Here is a 15,771-nt window from a genome sequence, read left to right as displayed (position 1 = left end):
ACACACACACACACACACACCCGTAGTTTCTTTCCTGACTTTCACATGAGAGGAGTAGCAGGGGAAAGGATTTGAGTCTGGAGCTGAGCAAAAGTCCGTGAAATTGAGGCTGCATTGAGGAAGATGACATCATCGTTTCTGATTTTTGTCATCTTAAGCCTTTGTGCTGAGCTCTTCCCCCACACTGATAAGGTGGTTGGTTGTGTTCTCGCTGCTGAAAAGGTTTAGTGCTCCAAACATGGTAACCGAAAGAGCAACCCTCCAGTCTCTAGTGTGCTCTTGTCTGTCAGTTGAAATGCTTCTTGGAATTTTTCGGAGGGCAGGGCTGAGCCAAAACAAATGAAAGAGACTCTTGTCTCCTCTGCCGTTTTGGAGCAGCTCTAGTGGTTGGAGAACTAATGTTGAGTCATGAAGGTATGGGTGTGGGTCAGTCGGGAGTGGCGTGGTTCTCTTTTATAAAAACTATGGGCAGCAGACACAGGCATAGGGAAAGTTAAGCCCAGGCAGGTCTGGAAAGGTCTGGGAATAGGTCAAAAGAGAGGGAAGGGGTAATCGCATCAGGTACCATTTCCAAATCACTAGGGAGAAAGCAGAAAAAATTGTTGCATAGTGAATGTGTGTGTGTGTTTGTGTGTCTGTGTCTGTGTGTTTGTGTGTCTGTGTCTGTGTGTTTGTGTTAGAGGAGGGGCATGGTGAAGGACTTTCCAGCTCGTGGGCTGCAGAGTCAAGGCAACTCTTGTTTTCTTCCTAGAGAAAAGAGGGGCTTGAACCTGTTCTGGGATCCTGAGGATCACGATAGACCAGGCCCTGCTGCTGGAAATGCTGGGGGAAGGTGTATCTGGTCACACTGGTGACTGAGGAAGAGATTGGAGTTCTGGGATTGCCCTAGTAAGGCTTGTATTTCCTCTGGCTCCTCTCCTCCCATCATAATTGTCTTTCTTACATTATCAGTCCTCTTGAAAGCCCAGAAAGAAAGGCCACTCCCTCAGAATTCAGAGATGGCAGGTAGTCGGTGAGGCTGTTGAGCCGCCCCAGAGAGACAAGGGAACCCTCCCTACCCAAGCAGTGTTTCCCAGATGTCCCCAGGCTTCCCATGCTGCAGTGTGTGGGCTTTGGCAAAATAGTTACCAAGGCAGTGTCTGAAGAGAGCGGTGAAATTGCCATGACAAGAGAGGTGGGTGGAGTTATGGAAGGAGCTCCAGGAATGTCCAGAAGACCCGCCTCCACCAACTGCTAACTGAGGACGTTTGGCTTCAGTGATGTGAACTGAGCCTGTGGGTGATGGGGCTGGCACAGGGTTGGTATCCAATATGTGTCTGTCACCTGCCTCTATATACTTCAGTTTTTTTTTCACTTACAAACTGACAATATTTACACTCATCTTTCCAGCGAGTTAACGTGATTATTTCTCTCTCCTTCTCCCCCCCTCCCTCGGGGGGGGGTCATCTATTTTATATAGTTAGGAACGCCCAACAGGTGGGGGCAGATTACGGCCAGACCACTTTGCCGTGGAGGAGTGCTGCTTCCATGGGTGATCCTGGCTCTAGGGAAAGGGAGGGTCGGTCTTTTATTTGAAGCTACTAGACACATCAAAAAAGCACCCCCAGCTACTGCTGCCCAGACAGAGTCAGCGTCTGGCCTGATTATGTTTCAGGCTAACCAACTTGGGTGTAGGAGTGATCCTGGTGAAGGCTTTCGATGGGAAACCACCAAGATGAGTTCATTTGCACAGAGGCTTCCTGTGGGAAGTATCTATGTTCGATTGTTCAGCAAGCGTCAATGGATTTATTGTTCTTGGGCTAGAGGTGGGAGGGCCAGTGGATGTGAGAGGGTGACACACTCTTGAAATTCGTACCCATGATGTGTTTGTTTTTTTTTTTTTTGTCTTGATCCTTAAACCCTTCTGTTCTCTATAGATGCAGTCTTCGACCTCAGCCTATGTCTGCATACTCAGGCCCGGCTTAGGCAAGGATTTAGCTGTGTAAACAGTTCTCTCTACTGCGAATTATGCTTTAAATTGCTACTTTACCCAGATCAGCTCCTTTATATTCCCTGCCAGGGAAATTTTTGCTGGATTTGGAAGCTTCAATTTCAGGGTTTTCAGAAAATTTCTGAGTGTATTTATGTGTGCATGACCATAAGTGTGCAGAGGTCAGGGGACATCTTATGCTAGTGGATGCTTTCCTCCCAACATACAAACGCATGGCTTGAACTCGGGCTCTCAGGCTTGGTGCTGGGCACCTTTACCCGCTGGCCACCTTTTTTTAAACCTTCCCAGACAAGATGCTGCCTCAGTGAACTAGAAGGGCCAATTCCAAAAGGAACAGTAGGTTCCTATGCCCAGAGGGCTGTATGTGACATGGGTCTGGACTGTAGCTTGTCTTGTCTATGTACATCTTATATTATCAAAGAACAAATCAACCTTCCCCAGTACTCTTACCATCCGCATCACTTTTAGGCTCCATTTATTTTACTTAAATCCGCTTTCCTCACTTTTTTTTTGTTTCAGTTTTTCTATTTTGAGTCTCACTCTAAAAATTAATCCTGTCCTTGGAGATCTATGGAAAAACCACCTTAACATGACTCTTAATTCACACAAAAGATTTTTCTGTTCTGCTTTTCAGGGACTTCCCTGTGTAGTAGCATTGCAGTTCTTTTGTAATTCAGTAATTGCCTCAAGGTCAGAGAATAGTTCTACAGTTCTCCTACACCCATAATTCTTTAAACACTGTGCTGCTTCTGTATTAGGTGAATTGAAATAAATTTCTAGGAAGTTCTTTAACCAGAAATCCTTCTATCCATGAATAACACTTGAAACAGGAAAGACCCGTGAATGTGGACACAGTTGGCCCTCAACCAACTGTGGGTTGAAAATATTTGGGGAAAAATTGTGTGTGTACTGAACATGTGCAGACTTTGTATGATTATTCCTGAAACAACAGAGAATAGTAGTTATTTACATAGCATCATCATTGTATTATAGCATTGGTTTCTGTTGTCAGAGACTGAACCCAGGGCCTCTGTGTGCTAAGCTATGGCAGTACCACTGAGCTACATTCCCAGCCCTTATATTTGGTATTATAAACTATTTAGAGATGATTTAGAGAACCCAAGAGGATGTATTTAGGTTATATGCAAAGGTTATATATACTTGAACGTTTGTGGAGTTTGGTGTCCATGGGGGTCCTGTAAGCAGTCATTTACAGATACTAAGCCAGCTTTTGTTTTCACTAAGCTCTAACTTAAGAGTTATCCTTTTAATTATAAATATAAGCAAAAAAATTTAGTATTAGTGGTACCTATGATACTGTCATCAGTGGAAGTCTTTAGACATTTAGTTATTCCAGCTCTCCCAAAATATCATTTAGACTAAATTTACAGTAGTGCAATAGCTATGTTGTATTCAGAAGACTTGTCACCCCTCCCCTGGGACTATTGACAAGGTATGCTGATTGGAGGAGCGGTGTCACTCCTTTAAATGATGTAGCCACAGATGAGCTGTCCTTGCTGTATTCACAAACTTCCCATTCATTAAACTCAGTGGACCAAACAGAACAAAAGAAGCCATAAAAACAAGGAGAGGGCCTCTTTGAGAAGAAGAGTGCTAATGGAAGATGGAAGGCGATGAGAAATGTATGGCTCTGTCAAAAATAAAAATATTCTCAAAATAAATCACAGCAGTAATTATTAAGACCCAATACTCGATAATGCTAGGTAACTTAATATGATATATAAGTACACGTTATTAAATTTGACATCTGTTTCAATATAAATTGTCTCCTTGTATTTATTTTATGCCTTTAAAAATATTCTGATATGTGTTCCATTGGCTTTGCTAGATTGGCAAGAATGGTATCTGACATAAAAAGGTCAAGAAATGACCTCTTTTCTCTCTATATGTACTGTGTTCAGGCTGCCTGTGCCTCCACCCCGTACCATCCATGAAGCCTTGTGCATGCTGGATAACTGCTCTACCACTGAACTGCATCCTTACCCCTATATCCGTCTATTTTATAGCCTCTTATTTGATGGCTATTTATGTAACCAGCATTTTCTTGTGCCAACTTATAATTATGGAGATGTAATTCTAGAGTGTTCACCATTACACCATAGAACCACACAAGATGTAATTCTAAATTACAAATAAATATTGAGATGAGAATAAACCAATGTATTAGAAAGGCCACTATCCCTTGCTCATATATTCCCTCCTCCTCTCTTCGACTGGATTTCTGGAGCTTTTTCTAGTGTTTGGCTGCCTGCATCTGCTTCCATCAGTTCCATCTAGTGATTAGATGAAGGTTCTATGATAACAGTTAGGGTAGTCACCAAACTGATTACAGGCAAAGGCCAGTTCAGGCACCCTTTTCACTATTCCTAGGAGTCTTAGCTGGGGTCATCCTTGTGGATTCCTGAAACTATCCCTAGCACCTGGTTTCTCCCTAATCCCATAATGGCTCCCTCTATCAAGATACCTCTTTTACTGCTCTTCCACTCCATCCCTCCCTCAGCAGGGCCATCTGGTTTCCTCACATTCCCATCCCCCCATCTCCCCCCTTTTACCACCCCCAGGACCCCAGTTTACCCAGGAGATCTCATCTAATTCCCCTTTCCCAGGGCGATCCTTTTGTCCCTCTTAGTGTCTGTCTTCTTTGTTACCTCCTTGGTCCGGCCTCAACTCAACTGCCAGGGTTTGTTTACTCCCCGTGGGAGGCCTTACCCTTTCTGAGGAGTGAATTGGAGGTGGGCTGGGGGAGGTGAGGGGGCGTGGGAGGAGGGGTGGGAGGGAGAATTGTGGTTGGAATGTAAAATGAAGCATATATATGAAGAAAGGCCACTGTCCTCATTCCTCTTAGTCACTGCTTTTTTTAAAAAAATTTTTTTGGTTTGCTTGGCGTGTGTGTGTGTGTGTGTGTTAGGTGGCTATGCACACTTGTGTGGGTATGTGCCTGTATAGAGGACAGAGGTAAATGTGAGGTGACTTGCTCTATCACTGTTTTACTTTATTTGTATGGAAAGGGCTCTCCGGCTGAAACTGGGGCTTATTGATTGACTAGGCTGATGAGCCATCGAGTTCCAGGAATCTGCCCCCCTCCATCCCTTGCAGTGCTGGGACTGGAGACACGCACCACTAATACCAGCTTTTATGTGGGTGCTGAGGATTGAACTCAAGTCCTCATAATTGCACAGCAAGAATTCTGCTCGCTGATCCATTTCCTCATCCCCATTGGATAGTTTGCTGTCACTTTTCATCCAGCACAAGGGGACTTGAGGTCGTATTTAGCATGGCAGCCCTTTTCCCTACAAATTCTAGCCCACTGGACCTTTTTCTCCATACTGTGTGAGGACTCATTACTATAGGAAGCCTAGGGTAACACCAAGTAAGGTGGCTAACCTCGCCTTACTCACAAGGCGCTTGATTTACTTGTTCCTACCTTCAGAGCCTTTCCTGTTTCATTGTCCGTCCTGAAATAGATTTCCTCCCTGAATCTCTGGTGAGATTTATTTACAAAGGTATTCCTTGGGTCTGGTATTTATCAGAATTCTTTAGCTGGCAAAATGGTGTCTGCTTCCAAGTTGGTGCTACCAACTTTTGTGCTTGGAAAAAGCCCAAAGTTACAAAGACTTAGTAAGGTTTAATATCATACCTATTCCATGGGGATTTACATCTTTGGCAATTCCATATTTTGGTTTTTCCTCAATAATGTGAATCTTTCTATAATTTAAACAAGGGAGAAAATGCAAAGCCTAACTAGCACTAGGATATTATTCCACCTATCTATCTATCTATCTATCTATCTATCTATCTATCTATCTATCTATCTATCTATCTGTCATCTATCCATCTTATGAAGCTGAACTTTTATAGTATATGAAATATTGTTTATAATTTATTACATGTGTGTGTGTAGCATGGAAGCACGTGGAGGTCAGAGGACAATCTCCAGAGTTGGTTCTATCCCTCCATGTGTGTCTGAAGGCTTCAGTTGAGATCATCAGGCTTGGTGGCAAGCACCATCTTTAATAGTCTAAAAGCATGAGATTTTATAAAGTCTGGACACAGACCTGTGTTCAGACTTCCACTTACTAGCATTATGTATATGCATCTGTGATATAATATATAAGAATATGTTAATATTTTTTCATTTAAAATATTTTTGGATTAAAATATACTTAGATCATTCCACCCCTCCCTCTTTCCTCCTGTTTGCTAGTTTGGTCAGTTCCTGGCTCCGTCTCTTTGTGGTTGCACGTTTCTGTTGTCCACACTCACCTCTGCTGATGCCCCCATCCTCTCCTAAGCCCGGAGAGAACAGTGAGACACAAATACAGGAACTGTTAGCAGACCGAGGCAGTATATAGAACAACACACTTCACTATTAGAATGATCCTTAGTCATTGCTTTTGATGTCTGTCTGCCCTTGTGCAGATGAAGGAAACTAAGGCCCCCCAAAAAATGATAAGAACTATTCATGTGGGTAAATTGAGACCATTATGCTGCTAGCATTGGCACCCAGTTCTAAATTTGTTTTTAGTTTTCCAAAATTTCATGTACACACACACACACACACACATTTGTGTGTGTGTGTATAAACTCAGGTTTGTGTGTGGACACCTTGTATACATGCACACACACTTTGATTATATTCTTCATGTTGTCCTTTCTTGTCCTCTTTACCTTAAATAGTTTATTTTTGTGCTCTGCTGCATTTAATTAGGGTTTCTTGCATGAGCACATGTTGGAGGTTATTTACTTGAGCAAGTACAACTTGCCAGTGGCTGCACCAGAATGACCCCTCCCCCTGCAACAGCTAATTGCCAAGAGCTCCTGGGTGGAGTTGCCTTAGCTACTGCCCTATCCCTGTTGATGTGCCCAGTATTGTGCAGGTCTTGTGGAATGTGCTCAGTATTGCTGTGAGTTCACAGTTGCAACTGCCATGCCATATCTAAAAGACAGTGTTTACAACACTCCTCTCCAGCCTCCAGCACTTCGTACCATTTTCTATGATGTTCTCTAGGCTTTAATTTGGAGTGGGTAAATGCAGGGCCAAGCACTTAAAAACCATTTAGTCTCAGCACTTTGACCAGCTCTGAGTCTGTGTTAACTGAGAGCTATTGCAAAAAGAAACTTCTTTAAGGTTCAGAGTGAAGCTAGTCTATGGATACAAGCACATATTTAGAGGCCACTTTGACTACATGTCTATTAAGTAAATCAGTAGTAAGTAGTAGGTTCCTCACTAAGGCGTATGACCTCCCCAGTCATGGGCTTTTGAGCAGGTTTACAGTATTGAGCATGACTTCCCTCCTATGGAGTGGGTCTCAGAACCCACTGTCAAACAGAAAGTGGTTGGTTACTTCCATGGCTCTATTTCAGTGGCTCTCAACCTTCTTAATGCTGCAACTCTTTAATACACTTCCTCATGTTGTGGTGACGCCCAAACAGAAAATTGATTTCATTGCTACCTCATTACTATAATTTTGCTCCTGTTATGTATTGTAACATAAATGTTTGTGTTTCCTGATGGTCTTTGACCCCTGTGAAAGTGTTGTTGAACCCACCAAAGGGGTCATGACCCCTATAGGTTGAGAACCGCCACATCAGTGGCACCTTTTGCTTGCAAGGTTGCTATTGTAGCTTGGAAAGTTCACAGCAGAGAACCCAGTATTGTTTTTTAATTTTACCTTGTTTCTTCAACTATCACCTAGTGCCATAGACAAGCCAGGCTGTGGACCAGAGGTAGGGAAGAGAATGCGGTGACCTGGAATTGGCTGGTGTAGGTAGGGAACACTTTCTGAAAGAAATACAAACAATATTTTCATCCTCTTTGTAGCATGCTGATTTACATTCGTGTTTGCCTCTTGGTGAAGCAGTGTCTCTGGCTGTGTTTTTATCTTCAGTAATGTGGTTGAGATTATGGTTAGGATATGACTTATGCCAATATTTTACCTTTCTCCACACCATTTTCTTATTTACTCAGCTTTTTGGCATTTGGATTTTTTTCCTTCAAAGTTGAACAGAGACATTTAAAGCCAAGGAACTAATTTGCTTTCTTTCATCTCATCCTAGATCAGTGTGCGTGTGACCACCATGGATGCAGAGCTGGAGTTTGCCATTCAGCCGAACACCACTGGCAAGCAGCTGTTTGACCAGGTAAGGGAGGCCTTGTTCCTTACCCACTTCTTTTGCCGGCAGGTCTCATCACAGTGCGGACTACCTACTCCTGTATTTTGGAAAAGATCTCTTTTTCTATTTGCCCTTCCAAGGAAGGTAAAAACAAAGGCTGATTCCAGACTTGATTAAAAAGGAGGCAAAGTATAATTTTGGCAACTGAAATCTCAATTTCACTGCCCTAATAATCCTATCCTTGATCCTGAACAAAGGAGACAAGAGACAAGGAATGTTATTCTATGCTAGATTTGTTGAAAAGATGAATCTATTTTCTTTCAACTTTGAAAGATATTTATGTCTGTCTGTCTGTCGTCTATCTATCTATCTATCTATCTATCTATCTATCTATCTATCTATCTATCTATCTATCTATCTATCTATCTAATCTATCTAATCTATCTATCTATCAATAGACAAGTCTCTTTAAAAAAGCCCAGGGTGTCCTTGAAGTTACTACCTAGCCTAAGCTGACTTCTAACTCAAAGTCTGTATTCGCCAGCTTCCCAAGTGCTGGGATTATAGATAGGTGTGTCTCTCCATGCCTGCAAGTTCCCCTCTTACTTCCATAAGCAGACTGTGGCATGCGTGCCCATGTACATACACAAATATGAAAGAAAGGGGGAAAATTCATCTTTATATGCCTTTTGTTTTTATAAAACTGTAATATTATTTATATCTTTACCATTATCCAAAAAAAACCCCTGATTACTGTGACATATAAGGTTGCACAAAATACCAGATCAGAAATAGACAAGACAATAAGAAAGCCCAAATATCTTGGAAGAAAGCATTATGTACAAACACGTGGCAGAGTAGTAAATGATGGGTCCCCTTCTAATACTATGCTTTTTGTCTCATTTATGAACTAGAATTGGGAGAGAGGCTTGATGATCTAATTTTGGATTTAGTTGGAACTTATTCCTTCTCTGGAGTTTGTTTTGTGTTTTTGTTTTGAACAGTGTAGGGTAATCACTGATGGTTAATTTGTGAAAATACAAGTTAGTCTGAGGAACTTTGAAACACCTAAGTAATGTTTTGACATTCCCTTAGCTCACAAGTAATTACAGTACTAGTCTGCAATGACTAAATGCATTTTGATTATATTAAGGTTTTCATGTGGGTTCTATATTGGAGAGCTTTTAAAGGGACAGCCTAATGAATTGGCAAGAACACTAGCTTGAAAGTCAGAAATTCTGATCTCTAGAGCTGGCTTTGCCACTAATTTCTTGCTTCCTGCAAACATTTCTTTTCTTCAAGGCCTCGGGTTTTCAAGCTGTACATGCCTCCTCAAATTTGGTTGTCTCTCAAAAATGTATCTCTGCCCCTTTTTTGACACATCTGCTTCTCTCCCTTCTGTATTTTCGTTGTTCAGATGACCCTTTTCCGTAAAAAGAAAGGAAATGCCTCATTAGAGGTGGTAGGAGAAGGCAGCTGGCAGAACATCACTTCTGGATTGGCTTCTAGCAGTCCATGAGACAAACATGAGGAGACCACACAGACTCCTGGGTCCCCTGTTTTAGATAGTAAGGTCTTAGGAAGAGGTGCCGCGGGGAGAGTATCAGTCATGGTGGATTTTACTTTGACCTCTTCTTAGACTCCATCCAGAGTTCTGATTCTACTCATCTCCCAAACCAAATGATCCTCCTTCCTGCTCTTACCACTGGGGTTTGTCCTTTTGCTTTGGAGGGGGCTGGCTGATGAAGACACGGCTTAGAGTCTGGGGCAAAAAATAATCTGTGGGTCAAGTTTCATTAATTTCAAAAAGCCTCTACTTGGTAATTTATTATTAGTATTGATTTGCTTTATGCCCTGTGCATGTAGTTCCGTGGGAGGCCACTATGGCTATGAGCCCTGGCAGATTGGAATGGTAAATTTTTGTCGGGGTTCTTAGTGTATAACTCTGGCTGACCTGGTACTTGTTATGTAGTTCAGGCTGCCTGGAACTCAGAGCAATCTCCTGCCTTAGCCTCCTGACTCCTGGAATTACAGACGTATGCAAGCATTCCTGGCTAGCATGCCGCTCTTAAGGTTATTGCCTCCCACACAGAGCCCTGAAGAGATTTTGATCTTTCATAATCATTGAGAAAAGGAATGAGAGAAAACCTGGATGATTTATCACCCAGACAAACAGTGTCTTGAGAAGCATATTTATGAGCACCTACCATAGATTATCCCTGGTAGGTGCTTGAGCTGAAATTTTATTCAGATTAGAGTGACTCTGAAGTTGGGTGTGGTAGCCTATATTCCCTGAAGACCCAGGCAGGAGGATCAGGAGTTCAAGGCCCTTCTTGAGAGTATAGTGAGTTTTAAATGAGGCCAGCTTGAGCAACAGGAGATCCTGTCTCAACAGATAAATGAAAAAGTGACCTTGAGTTCTATTATACAACATGCTGACTATTATTAGCACATTATATTCTTTAAAAAAAAATGGTGAGTTGGGTTGGAAGTGATAAACATGTGAGGTTTTACATATAACTGGGTTCCTTAATCATCGCGATGCTCCTGTCCCTAAGAGGATACGAACATAACCTTGGTATGTTGGAATATGAAGTTTCAAATGCAGTTCTGAACAGTCATACTTTTCTCCCACTGCACTGCACTGTGTGGAGCGAATGAGGGCGTTAGAGCTTGGGGATGTCTCAGAGAAAATGTGTTTTCTATCCGTAGGTCCCCTGACAGGCTACCAAGGTAAAAAGAACACAGCCACTCTCTGTGAGGTCAGAAGGATCAGAGCTGTGATATTGTCGGTGAAAATTGTCGGACTAAAGTATCTGAACTTGACAAGATACTAAGCAGCTGTCTGTCTGGAGATAGAGAATGAGAATGCACAGGTGGTGGGAGGATGTGAGCTCTTCCCTTTCTGTAGCTTGATAAAGCCTAGGGAAGAAATCCATTCTAACTGACTTTGAGACCCATCATTCAAGGAAGCTCTTCTGCCCGAGCTGGGGCTTGAAAGGAATTGAATAACGCTCTAGGGCTATTCTGGAACTCAGCAGGCTTCTGACCAGAGAGGAAGTAAAATAAAGAGGAAGCATATATCTTGGCACTGGGTGATAAATAAAAGCAGTGGGAAAGCGTAGCTTGAGGAGGCCCGGGGCCTGGTGGGAAATGGGAATGGGGCCCACAATTGCTCCCACTTACTTCGGTTTCTTTTTTGTGAGTGTGCTCTCTGCCAGGAAAGAGAAAGAACACGTTTTGCTTCAGGCATGCGGCACTTGCTTGCTTTAATCTCTTAAGGCAGATTCTTCAAATGGCTTCTTCTTGAATTTTGTACCGGCCGCTAGGTGGCAGGGCCACCACTATGAATAAGAAAGACTAGGTTTGCCTTTTGAGATTATAATATAATTACATTTCTCCCTTCCCTTTTCTCTCTTGTACAAACCTTCCTGTATACCCCTGCCCACTCTCCTTCAGATTCATGGTCTCTCTTTTTCACTAATTGCTATTGCACATGTATATGTATATAGAAATCCTGCCTGGCATCTCAGCCATTCTAATAATTGATCTTTTAAAAAGCCAAACGTATGTGGAATGTCCTGGGAGTTCAGTTGTGGGAACCGTAAAAATCACAAAGCTTTCTGATTCAGTAAGGTACTTATGACTGGCTGACTTTGCATTAGGACTTTTCTGTTTTTTTTTTATAGGACGATTAACATCTATTATGACACTAATATGAGTAGCAACTCCGTTCTACAGATGAGGAATTGAGGCTTAGTGAGGGGGAATGTTCTGCTTAAGGTGACGTAGCTCTAAGGAGTGGTATAGCTCAAGCTTGAACCTGGGTAGACTCTACTGTTTCCCAGTGCCTTCTGTCAACTATGCGCTGTGTGAGCCCCCTTTGTTTAGCCTCTGCCCTAAACAGAAGCTCAGCTCAGTGACATCTGTTCTGTGAAGAAGACGCTCACTGGAACACAAGCTGTGTGGAGCAGAAGAAGCAGAGGTTGTGGTAACATCTTACAGATTTTTCCAGTTAAATATTGATTTGCTTTTAGATGGGTGGCGACGCAGCTGCTGCCAAGCCTGTAATAGAATCTTAGTGCACCTCAGATGTCTGGGCTTTGATGCAGTTTTGCACATGATTTTTCATGCTGTATTTTTCTTAAGGCTCTGGCCTTGCTTCTGATGCAGCTCTGGGCTTCTGAGATGGCTCATGATGCCGCCGGTTTCTTACAAAGATACACAAGGAAGGTGGCACTGACTCTTGAATTGATTTCTGCAAGTAAAAAAAGAGATGAAAAGGATTCTGTCTTATCCCCCGAAACGCCTAGAAATTAGCAACGATTTTCTTAGAGGCAAATCTCTTCCTTTTATTGGACTTCAGTGTTCTTTCCTGGTAGTTTTTTTTATTATCATCTTTAAATTACACATAATAATTGCTTTTCTTTTTTGTTGATATTTTTTGAGACAGGGTTTCTCTGTCCTGGAACTTGCTCTATAAACCAGGCTAGCCTCAAACTCAGAGATTTACCTATGGTCCCCTTGAGTGCAAGGTTTAAAGGTGTGCACCACTATGCCCAGCACAATAACCATTCTTAATGTGTTTTGGTATATTCACCCCTCCCTTATTCCCACTAGTCCTGCTGCCGGTCTCTTTCCTCCTCCCAGCTAGTCCCTCTTCTCCTTTCCTGTCTGTTCCTGCCCCTAACCAGTGAGATTCCTTAGGGCCATTTACAGAAGCCTGGGTACTAACCAAACTGCCTGTAGATCTTCAGGAATGGGTGTGGCATCCCAAAGCCCTTTCCATGACAGGATCCTAGCTCAGATCTTCCGGAGGTCTCATGTGGGTAGTCACAGCTGCTGTGCCTTCCTGACTGCCCTGACCAAAGCTGAGAGCAGTTGTTGTTATGTGTGGGGATATGCACTTCATTTGACAGCAATTTGATAGGCACATCACTGGACTTCATTTTACCAGCCTACGCTGTGTTAGCCCTGCTTCCTCTCCACAGTCTATCTGGGGGAACAGTGCAGAGTACAGAACAGAATTCACAGTTTCTATCGAGGCTTTTTTTTTTCTTATTCTGCCAAAATGTGTTTATTGGGATAGCTTCCCACTCATCTTGATTCATGATGCTTTTAGTGCACCTCTCAATTCCACCATACCCCTAGGCCTCTTTGGTTATGATGGTCAACTGCTTAAGGGTTTTTGCTTTGTTTTGTTTTTGGGTTTTTGAGACTGGGTTTCTCTGTATATCGTTGGAGCCTATCCTGGATCTGTCCCCATAGACCAGGCTGACCTTGAATTCACAGTTCACAGATATCCATCTACCTGTGCCTCCCAAGTGCTGGGATTAAAGGTGTTTAAGGGTTTCTTAAGGGCAATTTTGAGAAGTACTAGCATAGGTTATATGAGCAGGGTGTTTGCTACCAAAGGGAGCAATTTTTTTCCCTCAAGCATTACAAGGACTCTCTACTCACTGGATCCAGAGAGGTTTGTTCCTAGAACAAAGAGCTAGATACTTTTCTCGAACTTGAAAAGCAGGACCTTTCCTACCCCAAGCCCTGGCCCACTTTGACTAGAGGTCTTGGCTACTATAGGAATTGGAAATGAGTAATTCTGGCCTCAATTTCCTTGTTCTTGGAATTGGAAATAGATCCAGGAGTTGCCTGACCAAATGGCCCCCATCACTCCCTGGACCTTAATTGGAGATTTCCTTGTAGCCTGGAGGCACAGGTCATTTCTTTTGTCTTTGTTTTTTTCAGTATCAATTCTGACTTCAGACTGTATTTCCTTCCTCCCATATCCTCACGCTGGAGCTTTAGCATAGGTTGAGAGACTGCTCATCTCTCCAAGCTCAAGAGCTTAAGGAAGTGGAAAATTCATATCATTTTGATTTCCCTATGCTCACAAAAGAAGAGGCAGTGTTCATATCAAAATCCCCTTCAGTCCTAGGTTTTCTGAGCTGCCACAACTGGCCTCTTGGTTTAGGTTAAGGCCAACTGTTTCTTTATCACTTCTCTCTTGCTCTTCTGTCCCACTCCCCCAGTACCTAGGCATGTTAGTCCTATGGTCTGTACTGTCTTCAGTGGGTCTTTTTTCTCTCCAGGATCTGAATGTTTATGGAACTTTTCTCCTTCCCACCAGTTACATTTCAGTTATAACTCTGAAACTACCGGGAAAAGTCAGAATTATTAGTTGGGTCCTGTGTTAAATGTAGGATGAGAAAGAGCTTTTTTTTAAAAAAAGAAAAATCTTCCCATACCCATTCTTAGGTGTGAGATCATTTAACAGTTATCCTCCCGGCTAGATAATGAGGAAGTTGGGGCCAGCAAAAGAAATATACGGGCTGCAAATTAAAGACAGAAGATTTTTGTTCATATTTCCTGATATGTGACATCAAAGTATAAAGAGAAAGTGTGACATATTAGGAATACGATTTCTCCTCGGAGTGATTATTGTACGAGATGGGAGAAGGTGTTGATTTGTTTATTAGAAAGAACATTGGTGACTCTGGGTCCTTGTTTTTATCTCTAATTAAGTCTCATAGATTTTCTGCTCACTGCATCCTAAAGATTTATTTGCATCCATTTATATCCAGACTAAAAGATGAGAACTGTCTGATGTTGCTCTCTCTAGTGCTGAGTGTGCCGGTGTGGAGATTGCACCTGGACCATCAACATGGCGTGCTAGAGTCAGGGCCCAAGAACAGACTCCATCATTACCCAGGAACAGCATAGCTTTGGGGTATGGGATGCTTGTACACTGTGCTCCTTAATTTGTCTTCTCAAGTGTTCTTTCTTGGGATATTACAAGAGACTTTGTCTTAGATATTGAAATGACTCCCACTTTCTAAATAGAAAGGACAGCTATGAAATTTGAATTAATGACATTAATGACTGTCAATTCAGGCAATTATAATGAAGTAATTTTTTAACAAAACTAAAAAAAGCCTGAGTTGGGAAGCTTCTAGGTAGCTGGACAGGTAGAAGTTGCTGAAGAGACATGGGAACCCTGCCCTCCTCCAGTTGCATGTCTGCACCTTTTCTGTCTGTTCATCTGAGTCTTTTTAAGTGTGCCTCCTTTGGTAATTTGAGACAGACATTTACCAGGAACTTGCCATGTAGACAAAACTGTTCTTGAATTCACAGAGACCAGGGACCAGTCTGCCTCTGCCTCCCGAGTGCTGGGATTAAGCACAGCCCATGCCCCTACTTTTGGCACAGGCTCTCATATAGCCCCAACTGGGCTCAGACTCTGTGTAACCAAGGATGCCAACACTGAACTTCTGATCCTTCTGCCTCCGCTTTCTCTTGAGGACTGGGATTACAGGCATGCATTACAATTCCCAATGTAATATCCTTTAGACTAAATAGAAAATCAGAAATAGCAAGGAACACATGAGAGTACCCCAGAAGGATATGATACAGGACTTAACCCAAGAATCTTTGTCTACAGCCTCTAATCCATTCTGGGAGCCGACAGCTGTATAGCGTTGTCGGAGAAGGCAGTGGTAGAGAATTGGCTTGATTTAGAAATATGACAATTTAAATCTTGCCTTTGTCACTTCTTATCTGCACCTTGGGCATATCGTTTTATTTCTGGGCTTTTAATATTACTATCTGTAAAATGCACATCACCTACTTCTGTCATAGGGCTCTTTTGA

At 42.5% G+C, this 15,771-nt stretch overlaps 1 protein-coding gene across 1 annotated transcript in view; it reads left to right on the top strand.

Moving 5' to 3' along the window:
- Msn (moesin) overlaps positions 1-15,771 on the top strand; it is a 70,146-nt gene that overhangs the window by 38,982 nt on the left and 15,393 nt on the right. The window contains exon 2 of the mRNA XM_005358637.3: positions 8,069-8,152. Within this exon, the coding sequence (XP_005358694.1) occupies positions 8,069-8,152 (84 nt within the window). The remainder of the gene's footprint in view (positions 1-8,068; positions 8,153-15,771) is intronic.

The sequence above is a fragment of the Microtus ochrogaster genome, chromosome X (assembly GCF_000317375.1).
Source record: "Microtus ochrogaster isolate Prairie Vole_2 chromosome X, MicOch1.0, whole genome shotgun sequence".
NCBI classification, from domain to species: domain Eukaryota; kingdom Metazoa; phylum Chordata; class Mammalia; order Rodentia; family Cricetidae; genus Microtus; species Microtus ochrogaster.
The sequence above is the reverse complement of the archived record's forward strand: the minus strand, read 5'-3'. Positions and strand labels throughout refer to the sequence as shown.